This window comes from Candidozyma auris, chromosome 2, assembly GCF_003013715.1.
Source record: "Candidozyma auris chromosome 2, complete sequence".
Lineage (NCBI taxonomy): Eukaryota > Fungi > Ascomycota > Pichiomycetes > Serinales > Metschnikowiaceae > Candidozyma > Candidozyma auris.
The window spans coordinates 2,096,680-2,115,400 of NC_072813.1; the positions used below are offsets into that span (position 1 = coordinate 2,096,680).

At 41.7% G+C, this 18,721-nt stretch overlaps 10 protein-coding genes across 10 annotated transcripts; all 10 read right to left on the reverse strand. All coding sequences in view use genetic code 12, as the record gives it.

Moving 5' to 3' along the window:
* Positions 1-562: 562 nt before the first annotated feature.
* On the reverse strand, positions 563-1,453 carry CJI96_0002412 (uncharacterized protein; the record flags this gene model as incomplete). The annotated part of the gene is made up of 1 exon (XM_029035932.2): positions 563-1,453. The coding sequence occupies one exon, from the start codon at positions 1,451-1,453 to the stop codon at positions 563-565; it is 891 nt and encodes a 296-aa protein (XP_028891174.2).
* A 76-nt stretch (positions 1,454-1,529) lies between these two features.
* Positions 1,530-3,413, reverse strand: CJI96_0002413 (uncharacterized protein; the record flags this gene model as incomplete). Its single annotated transcript, XM_054702086.1, has 1 exon — positions 1,530-3,413. The coding sequence occupies one exon, from the start codon at positions 3,411-3,413 to the stop codon at positions 1,530-1,532; it is 1,884 nt and encodes a 627-aa protein (XP_054558061.1).
* A 361-nt stretch (positions 3,414-3,774) lies between these two features.
* On the reverse strand, positions 3,775-4,233 carry CJI96_0002414 (uncharacterized protein; the record flags this gene model as incomplete). The annotated part of the gene is made up of 1 exon (XM_029035933.2): positions 3,775-4,233. One exon carries the CDS (start codon positions 4,231-4,233, stop codon positions 3,775-3,777), a length of 459 nt encoding a protein of 152 aa, XP_028891175.2.
* A 272-nt stretch (positions 4,234-4,505) lies between these two features.
* Positions 4,506-5,686, reverse strand: RHO1 (Rho family GTPase RHO1; the record flags this gene model as incomplete). The annotated part of the gene is made up of 3 exons (XM_029035934.2): positions 4,506-5,105; positions 5,242-5,252; positions 5,626-5,686. The coding sequence occupies 3 exons, from the start codon at positions 5,684-5,686 to the stop codon at positions 4,506-4,508; spliced, it is 672 nt and encodes a 223-aa protein (XP_028891176.2).
* Positions 5,687-8,137: 2,451 nt separating this feature from the next.
* Positions 8,138-8,851, reverse strand: CJI96_0002416 (tRNA (guanine(9)-N(1))-methyltransferase; the record flags this gene model as incomplete). The annotated part of the gene is made up of 1 exon (XM_029035935.2): positions 8,138-8,851. The coding sequence occupies one exon, from the start codon at positions 8,849-8,851 to the stop codon at positions 8,138-8,140; it is 714 nt and encodes a 237-aa protein (XP_028891177.2).
* Positions 8,852-9,134: 283 nt separating this feature from the next.
* Positions 9,135-9,932, reverse strand: CJI96_0002417 (uncharacterized protein; the record flags this gene model as incomplete). The annotated part of the gene is made up of 1 exon (XM_029035936.2): positions 9,135-9,932. The coding sequence occupies one exon, from the start codon at positions 9,930-9,932 to the stop codon at positions 9,135-9,137; it is 798 nt and encodes a 265-aa protein (XP_028891178.2).
* Positions 9,933-10,416: 484 nt separating this feature from the next.
* On the reverse strand, positions 10,417-12,285 carry CJI96_0002418 (fungal specific transcription factor domain-containing protein; the record flags this gene model as incomplete). Its single annotated transcript, XM_054702087.1, has 1 exon — positions 10,417-12,285. One exon carries the CDS (start codon positions 12,283-12,285, stop codon positions 10,417-10,419), a length of 1,869 nt encoding a protein of 622 aa, XP_054558062.1.
* Positions 12,286-13,422: 1,137 nt separating this feature from the next.
* Positions 13,423-14,379, reverse strand: CJI96_0002419 (cationic amino acid transporter; the record flags this gene model as incomplete). Its single annotated transcript, XM_029035937.2, has 1 exon — positions 13,423-14,379. The coding sequence occupies one exon, from the start codon at positions 14,377-14,379 to the stop codon at positions 13,423-13,425; it is 957 nt and encodes a 318-aa protein (XP_028891179.2).
* A 167-nt stretch (positions 14,380-14,546) lies between these two features.
* Positions 14,547-16,634, reverse strand: CJI96_0002420 (uncharacterized protein; the record flags this gene model as incomplete). Its single annotated transcript, XM_029035938.2, has 1 exon — positions 14,547-16,634. One exon carries the CDS (start codon positions 16,632-16,634, stop codon positions 14,547-14,549), a length of 2,088 nt encoding a protein of 695 aa, XP_028891180.1.
* A 634-nt stretch (positions 16,635-17,268) lies between these two features.
* Positions 17,269-17,650, reverse strand: CJI96_0002421 (SAGA histone acetyltransferase complex subunit SGF11; the record flags this gene model as incomplete). Its single annotated transcript, XM_029035939.2, has 2 exons — positions 17,269-17,553; positions 17,618-17,650. 2 exons carry the CDS (start codon positions 17,648-17,650, stop codon positions 17,269-17,271), a joined length of 318 nt encoding a protein of 105 aa, XP_028891181.2.
* Positions 17,651-18,721: the final 1,071 nt, after the last annotated feature.

Consider the following 18,721-nt stretch of genomic DNA (forward strand, 5'->3'; position numbering starts at 1 on the left):
CCTCGAGAGCCTCTGTATTATAGCCGGAGAGAAAGTTTGGCATATTAGAGTTGATATAAATTTTCTTAATCATGACGGTGGACTAATCGATGCTTCCAGCTTGGGTGTTATGACTGCCTTGCACCACTTCAGAAAACCCGACATCTCAATTAGCGGAACTGAAGTCATCATACATAGTACGAAGACACATCGGCCAACTCCTTTGAGTATCTTGCATGTGCCTCTTTGCGTGACAATCTCGTTCTTCAACCCTCAAGGAGCGACAGAAAACATCAAAGGTTTATCAAACGACGAAATCTCTATTCTAGATGCCGACAAAGAGGAAGAGCTTGCTCGAGACGGGTCTCTCGTTGTTACTCTCAACAGTAATCGAGAAGTAATACAAATTTCTAAGCATGGTGGTATACCAATAGACGGCTATAAACTTATGCAACTTGCCAAAGATAGTATCGAAATTGTGGAAACCCTCACCAGTCTCATGCGAAGTTGCTTGAATGCAAATTCAAAAGCTGCATTCGAGGCCGAGAAGCTTATGTTATTGGAGGTTGGAGCAAGTCGTTAATTAAGTTCTTCGGAAAAAAGAATCGAGAGCACCCTTTCCCGCTGCCACCTTCAACGACTTCGAGTTACCTTTCCTGGACCCAACTTTCTTCTTTTGGGAGCTCAGGTCAGTAGAAATCGGCTTTTCATTTGCATTTTGTACCTTTTCCATTTCAAGATAGGAGTTGAGTGCATCGAATGAATAGTTAGACGATTCAATGAATTCATCTTTGAACAGTGGCGTGAAATAAGATGCAATCACCATATCTATAGCATATTTGAGCAGCTGGGCATGTAAAATATCATTCGGGAGTGCCACATTAGAAGCGAGAGACCGCTTGATCAGTTGACTCAAACTTGAGCTTGGCGTTTTGATAATAAAGTCCTTGAGCTTTTCCACTCTACGAAACAATATTTTGTGAAGCTTGCTCTTCGAAAATCGGAAGTAGGTCTCATCACCCTCTCGAACCATCTCACAGAGTAGCTCAAGTGAGGAATCTAATGCTTTGCAAACATGGTCATTCCAATCAGAGATCACACCCAAATCGTCAAGGCTATCTCGTATGTCGTTCAGGCTCTGATAACACGCAGAGAAGGATGAATGCTCGTAAAAAACTGCACCAAAATAATATATGATATCGAACTTCGTGGCGAGTATGAAATTAGCTCTCTGTAAGCAATAACCTTTGCCTGTTGCATCCTCAAATAGGATTGATTTGACAGCTTCCGATGTTGACAATTGTGGGAGGGGAGCAAAATCAAAGGAGCTGTGTCCAACAACTTCAAGCAATTCCAAAATTTGATCATCAGCAATCAACAAGGATCTATCTCTTCCACCGAATCGGACACCGATGATCTGAGCATCTCTGATGTCATGTGGCAAAAGAATTATCTTGCTATCTGAGGTTATCATGATGGAACGTGCCGTATTCTTGGAATCTAGATTGGCGACAAAAGCGCATCGCGAATACCGCGCGTCTCCCACTATTTCACAACCCAACCCACGATCGAATAAGTTCGCGGACTGCGTTAATACTAGCGAGAATAATCATGATTGTTCCAAAAGTACTAAAACTCAATGAACTCATAGACGCGGCCCTGGGATCAACATTTAATAAATGAGCAGTTGCAATTGCTCCACAGTTTATACCTAGCGTCACACCTCTCGTGACAAAATCGTCTGACGATATCCTAAGAAGGCTAAAAAAGGAGTCACCTACAAGCACACCCAAAATGCCGCTCAAAATAGTACAAACGGCCATCAAGGAAACAGATCCACCTAGAGCGCCAATAAGGGGAGTTCCAAGAGCTAATGTGACCAGTCTTCCTATGAAGCCAATGGACCTTTCTGGGCTAATACCGATGTGGTAGCAGACAAGCGGATAACAAAAAAATGTGAGTGCTATTGAAGCAAGAATGGGTGGCATGAGGACCCAAAAGTTGTTTTTGAAGTCTCGTCTATGGGTAAACATGGGTAAGGATAAAGATACGATGGATATGTCCATCAATGATGAGAGAATGTCACCACATCCCGGCCAGAGGGGAACAGCAGTGAAATTTCGATGGAATTCGGGAATAATCTCTCCATTATTATACATGGCCTTGTTATTAAAAAGACGAAGATAAGTCTTTCCTGTCTTGTAAAACTGCAAATCCTGTAGAAAGCCTTGTGGGACACCTTTATGATAGATGAGCGAGCCAATGAAGCAGATAAATAATATCAAGACAGTTGAAATCAAAATTGGATGCGCAAATTTTCTCAAATGAGGAACTTTGATTGGTATTAGCAATGCAACATAATAAGACAACACAGTCAAACTGAGGTGATAGAAGAGCATTATATGAATGGAAGACACATAATACAAGGGTAGTGACACCACAAACATGGCAAAAAAAAGAAACCAATCGATGTAATTAGAAATGAACACAGTTGTGCTTCTTGAAATGCCTGACAAATGTGCAATCGGATCTTTTGATTTATCTGCTTGCGAGAAACTGGATCTGAGTGACATGTGGGTATCCGAAGTAGCCTCAGATGGTTGTTCTTGGAGAATGTTTGGGGAAGTTGAGAACCTTCTCAAATTATCCTCCTCCACGACATCCATCCCAATTGAGTTATTTGAACAGTTGTATGGTCTTGATTTATGCTCAGGGGCAGTTTTGACAGATCTTAACTGCGTCAAATCAATCGTGGTGATGTCGTTTATAGCTGAGATATATGAGTGATTAACATTCAAGAAGGGTAAGCCATTCATTTCTGAATCATCATTAGGCGATTCGCCCGATTCTTTGGGAATAAGATGAGCGCCAGTTGATGATCCATATTTATCATCAACCTTTAGAATACTTAATGCATATAGAAGTTTCTTGAGCAATATTATTGAGTAAACATCGAATATCATCAATGCTGCTCCTCCCACAACAAAGACGCCAGCGATTTTTAAACATTCGATGAAGGTGATATGGTCGCTCAACGGAAGCACGACGAATGATGGAATGAAGAACACATTGATCCATTTCAAGGAGAAATTCATGCTTGGTTTTATTATCATCAAATATTTCTCTAACATCCACCAAAATGCATTCCCTAACATCGCAATCGGCTTTTGACTAGAGTCCTTCAATGAAGCAACAGCATCGAGAACACATAAAGCTATAAGGTTGATCAACATGCCTAATACTGAGGCGGGGAATTGAATCTTTAGTTCATCGCTTAAAAGTACGTTGAGGCCATACAAAATAGTGAACAAAATCACGATTCCCAACGGGATGATGATGAATGAGTGGATGAGATGGTGACGAGAGAACCAGAGGCCATACCCAAATCCCACAGATAGCTCTTTAAGTAATACAAGCGGACTTCCTTTGATCATTTATGGTGCAATAAGGATGGACGGATTCTTTAATCATTAAGCCGGCTACACGCTAATACCGCGGATAGGCTACCTCGGTGGTCATATGGAGTGAAGCACATGACACCACAGAGGCTCCCTTGAAAGAACTCCACCTTTCATGATTCAAACGATCTTTGCCCTGCTGAATATGCTCTTAATTTTACTATCGATAGGAGACTACATCAGAACTAAGAAGAGGTTTTTTCCAATAAGCAGGTTTTAGATATGGAGAAAGAGAGACACAGTGATTAAACCTCAAAGAGAATTTGCGCCATAACTAGTGCTGGCATTGATGAAATGAAGTATGTGTATTTGCATGGGTTCGTCAACATGATGACTATTAGTTTTCATTGCTCTGAATCAAGTCTTTGTACTCTTCTTTAGCGTATCTCAAGCCGCAGTAGCCACAAGTAGCTGCCTTAGGCTGGTCCAAGTTAATGAAGACCTTAGGGTGTCCCTGCAACGTTGATCCTTTATTACCATCACAAACAGCGATATTCCCATGCTCTATGAATCTAATAGGTTCCTGAGCTATCAAGTTTATGGCAGCATAAGGTTGAGGCTGATCGCTTAAATCTCTTTGAACGAATCTTACGGCATTCTCTGCAATGACATCGTCCTTGGGTTTTTGACTAGGAGTCCAGGTTTGTGTTCTATTAGGTGCCTGAAGAGCGTTTGGATTGTGCTGTAATTCTTCCTTGGTGAGACTAGTGGCGGTATTTTTCCTAGCAGGAAAGACACCTGACTGTAGCACAGCACGAGTAACAGTGAAAGCTCTCTTCGAGGAGCGGCTCAACATGTTGGATTGAAAGTTCGGGGGGATCCTAGAAAAGCGCTACTGTAATAATTTTCGAAAGGTTGTCATTGGATACCTCACCAATGGTCCTACATATAAGGTATCAAACATACCATGAATTTGCTAAACAATAAACGGCGTAAAAGTCAAGTCAAACTAGATTCTAGATTAGGAAAAAAAAAGAGGAAAGTATAGAAGCCGAGAACCTAGAGCTATAGGTGCCGGTGAAAATTTTCGTAACACCCACATGATCGTAAGCAAAGCTAGCTTGCCCATTACAAGACAACGCATTTCTTCTTCTTCTCCTTCTTCTCCCTAGTCAGCAAGGATGCTCTTGTGGCAGTCTCAAAAACTTCCTTCACGCCTTGGCCAGTTCTTGCGGAGCATTCCAAGTAGTACTGAGTACCAATCTTTTGCGCAACGGCTCTCCCCTCGGCCTCGGAAACAGGCTGCTGGTTCTCCTGTGATAACTGCTTGATGGTGACGGGGTCATTCCTCAAATCCACCTTGCAACCAACCAAGATGATTGGAACGCCCTGACAAAAATGCAAAACTTCCGAAATCCATTTCTCCAAAACGTTGTCTAACGAATCCGGTGAGTCAATTGAGAAGCAGATCAATATCACATTTGAATCGGGATACGACAAGGGCCTCAATCTGTCGTAGTCTTCCTGACCGGCAGTATCCCAGAGAGCTAACTCAACCTTCCTTCCATCAACTTCAACATCAGCGACATAATTCTCGAAGACAGTTGGCACATAAACCTCTGGAAATGTACCCTTAGAGAAAACAATCAAAAGACAAGTTTTTCCACAGGCACCATCTCCAACGATGACTAGCTTTCTACGGAATTCGGCGGGAGGAGGAACCATTCTCTGAATGTTAGCACTGGATCACAGTAGTACTCGACTTTGTTATCGACTGATGATGTCTTATGTGAGAATAGTGAACACTGATCAGGGTTGAGTCTGGGGATACACAAAAGTCAGCTCAAGTAATTAAAATACGTACGTGTAATTGTTCTTAAGTAGAACTTGCCCTCGAAAATAGATTTATTGGAGACTCAGTAAACAAGATGGCGACACTTGTTTAGAATTGTGATTGCAGCTTCAACGAAGTTATACTCTGTTGTGGTGTAGCCAAAAGGCCTTGGTGTTGAAGTACGGGTAAATATGAAGTGTATGTGTATTTTTTTTCCCTGGATTTCCACTTCGTCCAAGGGGAGAAATCAAGAAGGCACGGGTGCGGGCCCGACAACCAGACTCGCGGCGTAACAGCTGTCAGGAGGGTGCTCAGCCCGCCAAGAGGCACGCTCTTCACACCAAATCCCTGAATCTTTCTTTCACATCAAATAATTTGCATCTAGTCAATTGATAAGTAGAGGCGAACACATACTTACAGTGAATTTGACTTCATGTGATTGGCTTCGTGTAATTGTGAGCGATACCATCTGCATCTTCCACTCTATATTTGGAATTGAGTTACTTGCACGTGAGAAGGTTAAAAAAGTGCCTCAGTGAGATTCGAAGACCCCTTTGGAGCGGACAGCGTGAAAATGAGTTTTGCGAGGATCACCATAGAACCATCAACGGTGGAAACTTTGCCTTTCATCCCATTTTTTTTTTTTTTTTTTTTAAATTCTATTTTTTCCTCTTAGTTTCATGTAAGGACCATGGAAAATTACCAGTAAAGAGTCATTGATCCGATCTTCCCGTACCTCTGTCAAAAAGCCGTACGACTCTACGACTGTGGTTATCAAGTCTATATAAGTCCCTAGAGTACGCTAGCACTTAGTCTCGACCTAGGGAATTAAATATGTCAAAAGCTACTATGTGCGAGCCTAACACATTCTCCTTCTGACTGCAAATTACGCCAACTACAAGGTTGTTACCTATCACTTACAAAGGGCGACGACAGCTAGGGAACGAGGTAGCGACCCTTCCAGAGCTCCTGACTCGAGCCTTCAGGTCGGCGATGCGACGAGTTACTCCAATGGGTTAATAAATGCACACTTAATGACGAGTGGAAATTCATCGAATAGTCACGGCTGAATTTCAGAGTGGACCATTCGCACCGCACGGTAATGGATTGACACCAGTTGAGGATATTAGGCGCTTTGTTTTCTATAATGATATAGTTTTCGAGTTAGTATGGAAGTGGCAACACTGAAATCCTAACGCTCCTCTGATACATGAAATCTTTCTATTAAAAAAAAAAAAAAACAAACAGACTCCAAACTAGCCATAATACCGATTCTGGACCAAGTTAAAATTTGTGGGTCTAATTTAGAGGTGAGCAATTCAATTTTTCTTCACTTGATAGTCGCATTGCCGCATATTTTACATACCAGGGAAGCTTGAAATTATAATTTCAGATTATCTCGCACGAATTCCGTGCACCGGTGGCATTCGCAAAATGTTACTATGAAAATAGTTCCACAGCAAATTTACATGCCTCAAACTGGGCAATTGAACGTACAAAAAAAGCCGTCAAATTTTTTCGCTCTCGATACGGTATGTAGTCTCGCGAGAACAATTTTATTCTGGGAGTCAAGGCAGGATGAGACCAAACAATCTTAAAACGAAGATTCCTAAATGAACGTTGGTATGCCTAGCCCTCCAGAACATTTCCGATAGGGGCCTGTGTATTGGTTAGCGCAGCAAGCGAACAAGTTTTCAAGCTTTTATGCCGTTGAGTGGAGGTGCCGTCTATCATTACTATTCGCGAGGAAAGGAAGACTTTTGAAATCGGATAGAAAAAAGTGACACCAAAACTTTATTGAACTGAAGAACCTTTTTGCTTTTCTTAGCTGGAAAGCTGTCTCAACCCTCGAATCTCAACAACCCCGTTCTCAATGAAAACATGAAAGAATGATTCACTAGACATTTGAAGACCACTGCTTAGGCGAAAATCATCGGCACCAACATGGCTAGCAAATCGCGAACTCTGGCTTGCCAAACAAGTTATTCTTCTTCCGACTCTATGACAATCCAAAATGAGCTTTTGAGGACCTGCCCTCTCTTGTTGAAGCTGAGAAAGCAATTTTGCAATTTCTTAGCCATCGCTGTTCTTGTCATCGACTTCATTACTATAAAATCATGCTACTCTGGTTTCTCTTGCTTTTAACCTCCTCTTCTCTGACTTCCCTCCTCTGACTTGCTTCTTAAAAGACAAGCTCATCCATACTCACTGAGCCTCTCACGCCTGTGCAAACTCGGATCTGGTTTAAAGCCTAATCTGCTAGTGGATATGATGCACTCGAGCACGATAAAATTGTCGTCAGGAAGTTACGAAAACGTGTCCACGTTCGCTAAAGCACTTGAGCTTTAGTTACATTCAAGAACTAGGCATGGTCAATCGAGCGAAGGGTATCCATCTGTGGGGTAAGCATCGTGTTTGATGTCAAATGATTCAAAAATACCCAGAGTAAGTACAGGCCAGCACTCATAGCGTAACTTGACATTTTAGAGCGAAACAGATTGTTTATCCTGACTTGTGATACAAAAGTTGGGTACGTAAAAATCTGCAGGTTATCAAATTCGGGGTTTTTAATGTTGAGATTATGAATGTTGATCTGCTGTCGTATACCTCGTTGTAGACAGATTTTCGAAGAGTATGGAGGTAGCTATAACAACAAATAATTTAATAAATGCTACAACGGGATCCAGTCCTCTGCTAAATTGCTCTCAGTATTCTTATCGTGGTTAGATTGGAGGTTGAATGGAGACGATACAAATGAAAGGTAGAAATCCCGTGAGATGAAATTTTTATAGCTTAAAGACTCCTACAATGAGCCCGGCTCACAAATTTACCCGGCGAAGAGCAAGGAATCTTCCACTTCATCCTGACTCATTATCCTGTTCTACCTACGCGAGTAATTCGAAAAATTGACCAAACACTAATTCTATCACTTTTCTGGCTCATCAGCTACTTCGACTTTTGGATCGGTTGTCTCAACCAATCGATTCTCGCAAGTGAAATTGAGCTTTCGAGGAGGAAGCACTGTGTTGAACGCTTCCTCCCAGTTTCCTCCTTTTTCAAACCACATACACATAATCTCGAAAACATGCGACGTTGCTAAAACTTGTCTTCCATTCAAATGAATATACTTTCCTATCGGTAACCTTGCAGCTTTGATACCCAACTTTTCGGCTTTCTCAAGACAAAGCTTTTTGTGTCTGTTCTTGTCGACAATTCCACCAACAATGTATTTGACACCAGATTGGAGTTCGGTAAGCTCTTCATCAGTGTCGGCAGTTAAGTACACATATTGCGAACGCTTACCAGACTCATTTGGGATTATTTCATCTAGGGAAGTATTGGTCATAAACTCAATATCCCTCCATTTTGCATAGTCAGGTAGAGAGCCTTCGAAACGTTCCCTTAATCTTCTGTTAAAAGATGAAATCGTGAGTTCTAATTTATGCGTTGAATGTCTCATCGCAGAGTAACATCTAGTTATTTGATTACTTAGCGATACGATCTCCTTGTCGTTCATGAGATCATCAAAGTCACAATCCATGATGACAGTGACATCTGTGCTTTCTTGTTGCAGAGGTATGCTGCGCTTTGTCGATCCAGGTCCTTGCGGAGTGGATTCAGTACCTCCGTTTATCTTCATCTCGGCCTTTCTCTTCCTTGCAGCCAACTTTTTCTCCCTTCGCCTTTTTCTATAGGTCTCTTTTTGTTCTTCCCACCGCTGTTTTTTTTGTAGTTTTTTCCAGGCATTCTTCGACATTCCCTCGGGCAAATTCATCCTGCTGGATTTTTCAGGTATATTTGGACAGGCTCTCTGCAGCATTGGGAAAGGTATCGTTTTGAGTTTATATGATACTTCGCGCGAGATGAGGACCAAGTTGTTTTCTGTGGGACACGCCCGCATGTATATTTACGTAGTATGAAACTTACACATCAAGCATCTCTTCGAATGGCATTTCACTGAGAAGATCAAATGCTGTAGCCATCTCTAAATCATACCCAAAGCGCTCTAAATCGGCAGAAGGATCTGAAATCATCATGTCCTTGTCCTGTGTTACCAGTTCATCACGATTATCTGCACCCTTTGTTGTGGGTGTTATCGGTGCCTTAAAATCGATTGCGTCTTGAGAATTCCCCGCCAATGCCATGTCATGCTTGAGTGATAAAACTTGAAGCCAAATTTTATCGATTTCGGAGTTCGTTGAGCTTTTCAGTGGTACAGTCGAGGAGTCGGTTGCTAAATTCGACTGCAAAGTCTCCGATGTGTAAGGCTTAGATCTATACAAATCTTTATCCATATTTGTAGTAAAGCCATAAGTACAGAATTCTGTTTTCGAGAATTTTGACAATGTGCTTTCACAAATGGTTACCAACACCTTGACTTGGTCATAGGTGTATCGGATCGAATATAGTTGGGAAGCTTTGAGGTAGTTGTCCTCATAAAATTGAGTCAACGTGATTGTCTTCAATAAATACGTTTGCCCTCTAGTGATTCTCCAGGCATAGTAGTATCTATTGCTCAACTTGCTTATAGCCGATATGGTGAATTCAGCTGCTCTTGTCACCGCTGATGAGAGTTGGCAGAGAAGCTGAAAATAGTTAAAGTATGCGTTATCAGTACGCCACAATCTCTCATGATCCGGAGACTTTTTGAGGTGAAAAATTAAATAGTTCACTCTCACGATTACCGAAAGATTGATCTGATTAGATTTGTGAATTGCCATTTCAAGAGTAGGGTTGATTATCATATCACTTATCACTTCACTTTTTCCAAGAAGTGTAACGTAATGTGGCATAATATCCCCAATGCTAGTGAGAAGACTTTTCCTAAGATAAAAATAGGAGATACCGACATCCTTTGACTCATAGAATAGATAAATGTGGAAGTAGACGGAGATCAAAAATGTCTTGAGTGAAAGATAGATTTTCACCTTCATATTCCTGGTCGCTACCGCCTGGTCATCCACACCAGAACGGACGATACAGTCACTTAGCGTACCAAGGTTGTTGTAAAGATCAACTTCAAAATCTGACAAATCTTCACATAGGGTTGGCAAGTTTGTGCCCTGCCTGATGTCTAGCGCATAAGAGAGGATTTTTCTTAATTTTGGTGAAGGTAAACAACTTTTTAGTCGGATGGTAGTGGCTCTATCCTTTGAGATATCTCGTATGTTTTCACTGCCTGGTTCACATACGGGATCCACGATATCAAAGTATCTTTCGTCTGTTGATGGTGGGTTGCCAAAAGAATAACTTAAATGAAGATCTGAAGCCACAAGATACCACCAGATCTTTCTTGTTATGTGTCTCATCTTGGAATCTGAAATTTTCATCAGGCTCTCGATTCATGCCCAATGAATAGGCGGTTTGTATAAGCACAGAGTTTAGAACCTGAGAGTCCCCACCGTCAGCTCCATCGCCGTCTTCTGGAGCATAAGTGTGATAAAGACGTAAAAACAAAGCAAGTTGAAGAACAGTAAAATTACTTCGTCTCAATATTTGAAATTGATCAAGGCATAAGCTTGCAACATCGATGATGTTGATATTTATTGGGTTGTTCATCAAGTATTGTATGACCTTGTCCTCATCATTCGGATTGGGGTTATTGAGAATCGCTTCATTGAGGGCACTGTTGTTCGAGAACAACGAGAGGTACGCAAGACGAACAATTATAAGCAAAATGCCGACAGTAGCAAAGTCTAGCTTCTTTGCAATCCTGATTTTATCAATTGGAACGTCATCGTAAGACTCAGGTCCTATAATGCTTTCGACATCTTTTCGAAAATAATCTTCATCAATAAAGGGCATGTATGTATATACTGAATGGAAGAATCGTGTGATTAATTTCCACAATACCCTCTTCTTCGGTAGTACAACCTCAATTTTCTCGATGATTTGAAGCTCTCTATAGATTTGTCCATCAAATACAGTGAGACCCAAGGACAAAGTATGCTTATTCAAAAGCACCTTTTGCATACTCGTTTTCTGCCTCGCTCTTATGACCTTCTCGTAAGGAATCATGTCATCTACACCATCTGTCTGAAGAGCACGCCTTTCAAATTGCTTTTCCAGATGTTCATCTTCTCTGCCTTTGGATAAAATAGTAGCTGTACTCTCATCATTCATTTCATCAGAGGTTTGCGCAAACATGAGTGCCACAGAACGACTTAAAAATTGTCCCTTGGTTGAGAATTTTTCTTTTTTGGAGACAACGTAATCCCACATAAGCCTCAAACCATAATCCCTCTTCATCAATGATGACCATGCAAAGGGGCCAAAATTGAGTCTTCTTAAATGATCTTTGTAGTGAACAGAAGAATATCCATGGTAAAAATTTATTGTGTCCTTTATGTGAGCATGAGGGTTAACCCCAATAAAATACGGAGCATGGGAAGATTGGCAATTATCCAATGGCGATTTCCTCGACGGGCTTCCCAGAAATGGATGAGATACGGATAGTCCTTCTCCATGCGCCGTGCGATCTCCTTCGAAAATCGGACGATAATCATGACGAATGTCAAGGTCTGGATGGCGGATTTCGGGCAAGCTGTTTCTTTCAAACAATGATGAGTGTATTCTTCTCGCGTGATTATTGGTAGCTTGATGATTAAATGGTGGGAGCGATGAAGGCTGGGGCCTATTTTGCTCTGATGAGCTTTGCACTATTGATGGAATCGGAAATGAGTTAGTGATGGAACCTGACGCATAGGACTGCTGTTGTGTTGGAGTAATTCCACAATTGCTTGCATTGTTCGAGTGCAGCGTTATCGACGGGAGTGTTGATACAGAGTATCCAGGGCTATTTTGACTTGCATGCGAAGCATTTATAGAGGGCAGCGACTGTGATAGGGATTTAGATTTACCGTTAAGAAATGCACTCTCCAAGTTGTGAATTCGATCCTTGAGGTGCTTGAGGTATGCCTTGTTCTCTGAGAGCGTGTTGTTCGCAGCGAACATCTGCTTAGCACTATCATCTCTTTTCCTTCTCTTGTTTATCAAGTCGTCATCCTGGAATTTGTTACCTCTCGAAAGATTAGACTTCGTCATGGGAAGTCGAAGCTCGAGAAAACCCTTCATGACATTGTCCGCTTGTGGTTCGTCGTACGTACAAGTATTTGTTTGATGAAACTTGACGCAGTTGGAACATGGCCGTTGCTTATCACATCTGACCTTCCTTTTTCGGCAGTTCTTACAAACTATAATTCCCCGTGGTTTTCGTTTTCTTCTCTTATCGCTCTCTAGCTTGATATTCGGTTGTGGTGCCGCTCCCTCCAAATTCTCTCGCGTCAAAGATGTGTCTGCCAGATCTTTCGAAGATACCATTACCAAAGTTTTTCTGGAGAGTTTTCAAATTCTAAATCCGATGAATAGGACAGAAAGAAGTGGATGAGAAGTGTTAATTGCCGCTCGATATCATTTATGCGATAATGCATTTCACACATCTCGGAGTGCGTGCCTAATTTGGAGTGTCACCGATGCAGGTACAAAACGCTCGTCTGCCTCAAATATGCGACCATCTTCTTGGTTGGCATTACTACACACTTGGTTGAAGAAACTATCTCAGTCGTAGGTCAAGATTCTTTCCCCTTGGGTATTTGAACGGTACATTGAGCTCTGGATGGCTGACAGAGGATGTTTGATTGAAACATAAAAAAAAAGAAAAAAAAAGAAAGGTAACATTCTTGATATTTACACTCTCGTAAAACAGTTATCCGAAGCACTTTTGCAAAAAATCTCATGAGGAGAAAACTAACCAAGAATCAATCAGTTCTCTTCTATCCGTGTGACAATGATGAAGTTCACGAGGGGCAGTCAATTACCGATATGATTGACAGATAATTATAAACAAATTTGTCGTTAAGTGATTGGAATTTATGTATCCTAGATCTAATGGATTTCCTTTATTATCATTGCCAGATGGCGTCTAGTCATGGAAGATGCAACATGACCATTTTTCTAAGAGTGGAGCGATAGCTTTCTCTTCTATAATCATCGAACTTGTGAATATCATAGCAAGAAATTCAATTTTGCACATCTCCGGATTTGCCATCACTGGCGAACAATTCATACTCACGCACTGTTCGGCAAACAAAAACCTATTGAATAAACAAACATTATGCTTGTCTTACTGTTGAGAATGCAGGGGCCATCGTTTTCCATGATTCATGTACTGTTCGATTACTTCCGAAAACGGTTGGTTCTTAAATTGCTTAATTAGACTGTACCATAGCCTTCCAAACGACCGCTGAGGAGTTGCTCACCTGAGTTGGTATTGGTGCTATTCGTGAGACTGCTGCTTTCATCGTCGTCAACACCTTCATTGTAAAGAAAAAACTGCACAAAAATGGTAAAATCGAGGGCCAATGTCCCAAGAGAGCCAGCTAGCCATGAAAGATTCACCCAAATATAATTCCACGAGGTATCTATGGCGAGAATGGAGATGACATAAGTTAAATTTCCTAAGCATGCAAATAAGAAGAACATGAAAGAAATTCCATCACAAGACTTCCGTTCGTAATTCAACAAAATTTGAGGGATTCTTGAACCTAGATAAAATAAAGCACAAAGCCAACCAAAAAATTGTGCCAATGGATCGAACACAAGGTCTACAGGAGCCTTGTGCTTCCTAGATGTGTTCATATATGATATGTACCAGCCTCCGAGACCTGCTAGAAAAACAAGGATAACCATTAGCATTTTGAAAAATGCCGACATGATGGGACTCGTCTTCAGTGAGATTTCGAACTCATCGATCTCACCACGAGCAGAGTCAAGGTCGGAACACTGAATAGCCCTATCTGCAGAGAGGACAGTTTCAAGTACATCTTCATTTATTGGGTTTGCAGGCGATAAATGCACATAGTCTGGAGACGATTTTCCATCACCGTAAATGATGCATTGAACCCACAAAACGATATCAGCCAAAGTATAGTAGATGGCGAGTATTATCATTGTGGGAAGAACGCCTTGGAGAACAGCTCCCAAAACGTTGAACACGTCACCAGCCAACCACAAGATTATGAACATCATTGAGAGTCCCTCTGACGATTTTCGCCTGAAATTCTCGTAAATTTGGGGGGCAAACACTATGATCCAGCACGCTATTGAAATGGAGCCTGTTATACCCGATATTACTTGAGCATCGATGACTATTGGCGGCGGCGGGCCCATATTTTAACTTCAGTCTTGGTGTCTTTCTTGTGGTCTACTTAGAATTTTAATGGTGGGGTCTTTTTCCGTCACCCATCACGTGACTCGATGAAAAAAAAAGTCAAAGAAAAATGCAACAAGTGGAGAAGCTTTCAGAATGTACAGGAGGTGTAGTCCAATCTTTTGACCTACAATTTGCTACCTAGATCCAAAGGTCCCTCATCATAGAGGTTCGAAATCACGTCGGCAAAAAACTTTGCCGCCAATGCCCTCTTGAGCTTCATTGTTGGTGTGACCACGTTTCGTTCCACTGTGAGTGGGTTTATATCGAAGAACACATTTTTTGCCCTCTCAATCCCATTCGTGCAATCCATGACATTTCTGTTCATCAATTGCAAAAGCTTGGATTTACGGGTCCCTCTATTTATTTCTCTGATCATCTCAGTGTCACTTACACTTTCTCGACCAATGACCTTCCGTCCAAAGTCTCCGTTGATCCCCACAATTGCGATTGTGTATTCTCTCGAGGGATGCCCGTAGACAAACACTTGGGTAACAAATGTGTTCCTTGATAGGTAGAAATTCTCAATTCTTTCCGGTGATATATACTCGCCGTGAGCGAGTTTGAAAATGTTTTTCACCCGGTCGATAACATAGAGTCTCCCACCTCTAATCTCTACAACATCTCCTGTAGAAAACCAGCCTTCTTTATCGATGTCCTTAGATGTCGCCTCAGGGTTTTTAAAATAGAACTGGAAGACTTGAGGTCCACGAACAAGTAACTCTCCCTTATTCTCGTGGATATTGTACCCCATCTCGGGTCTATCACGCAATTTGTATTCGACGGAGGGTCCGCAGATTCCACAAGAACCCGGTTCGGCTTCGTAAAGTAAGCTTTGGGTCATTGCCCCAAAAGTTTCGGTAAGACCGTACATCTGAGAAATACCTATGTTAAGAGATGCCTTTAAGTACTGGAGGGTGTACTTATTGGTTGGTGCAGATGCCACTTGAATCCACAAGAGATCGTCGAAACCAATTAAAGAACGCAACGATCTCCAAGCCTCATTGTCATATTCATCGCCTTTGCAAAAATCGGCCATGCTCTGTTGAAGAGTCTTTCTTTTAATAATATTTTCAATAGCCAGTTTCTCTCGATGTTGGCTCACATAGTCTTTCACGAAGCTCTCTATTCTGGTTAAAAGTCGTGGAACAAGGGAAATATAATGTGGCCTGAAAAGCTTAAGATCTTCCAACAACTTTTCAAAGGCGTTATAATCCTCTCGATTGTAAGAAATGTCGGGTAAGCCAATGTTATAACCACGACACAATGCATACGCGCTTGTTTCTCTTTCATAGAGATGAGTCAACGGCAAAAAGGCAAATGCTTTGCCAGATTCAAGAAATGGCTGACCAGTCATCAAATAGCACATCGCACACACCGCAGCTTTGTGATTGAGCATTACGCCCTTTGGCATTGCCCCTGTTGTTCCAGATGTAAATGAAATTGTAAATAGAGTTTCAGGGTGAGGAGCTAAAGGCATGAAGGCAGCAATTCTTCCCAACTCTTCAAGTTCCCCGAACTCGTATAGATCTATGCCCATCAATTTAAGCATTCCTCTAATATTAAAAGAAACTGGATCAAATGATACAACCACTCTCAACGGAATCTTAGACGACATCTTCATTTTACCCAACTTAACGACTTTGTCACCTGAGCAAAAGACAATTGGAGAATCTGTAATCTTTAAAATGTGCGATGTAACGTCGTCCCCCAAATTATCATAACAAGCGGTGTTGGCCAAAGAATAAGCATGACAAGCAAGATCAGTTAACAACCATTCATACCTATTGGCAGAATATATGGATACGATAGGTGAATAGCGGTGGTAATCGTACAGTTCGAACTCCTTCATGTGCCTCTCCACCATATCAGGACACACTTTTTGTAAACTTGCCAATATTCCTGAGCCGATTGCGAGTCTTCTCCTATTCACGTCGGAGTAAGTGAAAGACTCAAAAGCACTTTTTGACTTACACTTGATATAATCGTATGGTCTGTAGCTGAGGCATGGCTTATTTTCATTGAGCGCAACCGCCCTACGAAACATGTCATCGTAAGTCTTGAGCGTTGGATGTAATCCCTCAATTAGTTTATCAGGCATTGCACCGTTTCTATAAATGACGTCGCCACTATCATTTCGAATAGAAACAAATCTCGAGTTGAGCTCTGCATCAAAGGGAAGATCGCCTATTTCATTTTCGAATACATATGCCATTGTGCTGCTGCCTTTGTTGGAATTAGAGTTGGACTTATGAAACTCAGGAGTTATGTAGAAACCCTTAGCGTGGGCAAAGTCATTATATAGCTAGTGATACCCCGCAAATAGCTCATATATCGAGGAAGCTTGTTTTGTGCTGCCCCACAGGGAGCACAACAAAATGTCGGTACCTGCCACTTTAGGTGAAGGATTTGAGTCCGCTCCGTCTTGTATGCATTGGGTCAAGTCATCTCTGACATGCCTATATGCCATAGATTGATGGAAGTTAAATTGTAGCATCTTAACTTTTGTAAAATATAATCCTCAATTCAAATTCTTTCTTGAGCCCTAAAATGTTCCACGGGTATCGACATCCATGATAGAAAGGGCGCGTAAGAGGGGGGAAGGCGCAAAAGGTGAACTCCAGGTGAATCTAGCTAAGTCTTTCCACCTAAGAAATACCCCCTTCGCGCACGCACTTCTCTCCGCATTAGCTTGCAATAGTATTCCGATGGTTGAAGCCCCATAGGTCTTCCCTTCTTTGTGGATGCCACGAAGTCAACTAGGGTGCCACTCAGGCTTGTGGCACCACTCTCTCGTATAGCAAATTCGATTGCACAATGAAGATGACTCGATCTTTGGCATTGGAATTTCATCTCCGACCTCTTTCAAGGCATTTGTTTATGTGCTGAGCGAAACGCCCGCCAGCAATTTGTCTTCCACATTTCCCGCATTCGAAATATCGCGACGTTTCCGAGTTCTTGAGCTTTGTCTTATCATTACCGAAGATATCTCTGTTTCCAGTAGATCTTGTGGGGGAAATTGCATCGAAGTAATCTCCTTCTACACACTGCTGTAATGTTCTGTAGCGAGAGACCGTGTTGAGCGTTACCTGCCTGATGATATTTGTCATCATATCTTCATAAATAGATTCAGCCTGGTATTAGATTTCCGAGACATAATAACCGGTTTTACTACGCCGAATAGTGAGAATAACATACCAAACTTTGAACTGTTAAAGCCGAGGAAGTCATACTGCTTTGAATATGAGCGGTGGATCCTGTGGCTGTCCTTGGGTACTAGGAATATTTTGACCTGAGAAGTTTTAGATCGCAATTTAAGTAGTCTTAGATCACATCGCGACTCGAACCTCGCACATCAAGCAGCACTCAATCCATGAGCGAAGATGACACACACAATTGGGAAGAAGAATTCGAGGATGAAGTTCAGGACTGGAAGGCTCTCAATAGCCGTTTTGCGTCTTTAAATCTTGCTGATGAGTCAATACCCAAGAGATCAGATAAGGATTTTGATGTGGACCATACGTCGGTACAGTCGTATGCTTTACAAGAGGCCCGTCGTCAGATGTTTTTGGCACTCGATCACATTAGGGGCCACCACGAGAAACTGTTTCTTGCTGGCGTATGGATCGAATCAGAGGAGATGACCTTGGTTCCTCACGCTAAAGGCAACTTTTTCAAAGATATGGGTATTCCACACAATTTCGACTGCAAACCTAAACTACAAGGATGCTGGTTGACGCCAGCAGAAACCATTTACTTAGTCGAGAGGGGATCACTTTTATTGTATTTATCAGATACTTCATTTGAAAACTATTTAGTTTCAGATGAGGCAAATTTCGACTTCACATCATTGAAACAAATATCGTTAAGCCAATTATATGCCATTGCATTTGCAACTGATCCCTCTTTGCACGACAAATATCAGGTCTACTCTCTCTTAAAGAGATTGGGCTATATAGTACGACCGTTTGGACAAAGATTACCCCAGCAACTACCCATATCAAATAAGGATCGGAGAAAAAGCTCTTTTATCTCAAATGTTTGGCACACTCTCGCCTTTCTCGGACATACCTACAGAAAAGTCATTCATAATCACGCATTAGGATCGTTGAATTTTTTCAACTACAGACTGATGTTTAAGGAAATTCAGTATATACCTGCCAGACTGCCTCTCGAACCTTGCCCCGAGAAACCAGTTGCGAGCGAACTTTCCTTGGATTTCGAAATTTGGAAGCCTTCGACTAACTTCAGAAAAAAAGATCCACCGCCATCCCATTATCAGTTATGTGTTGTTAATATCCA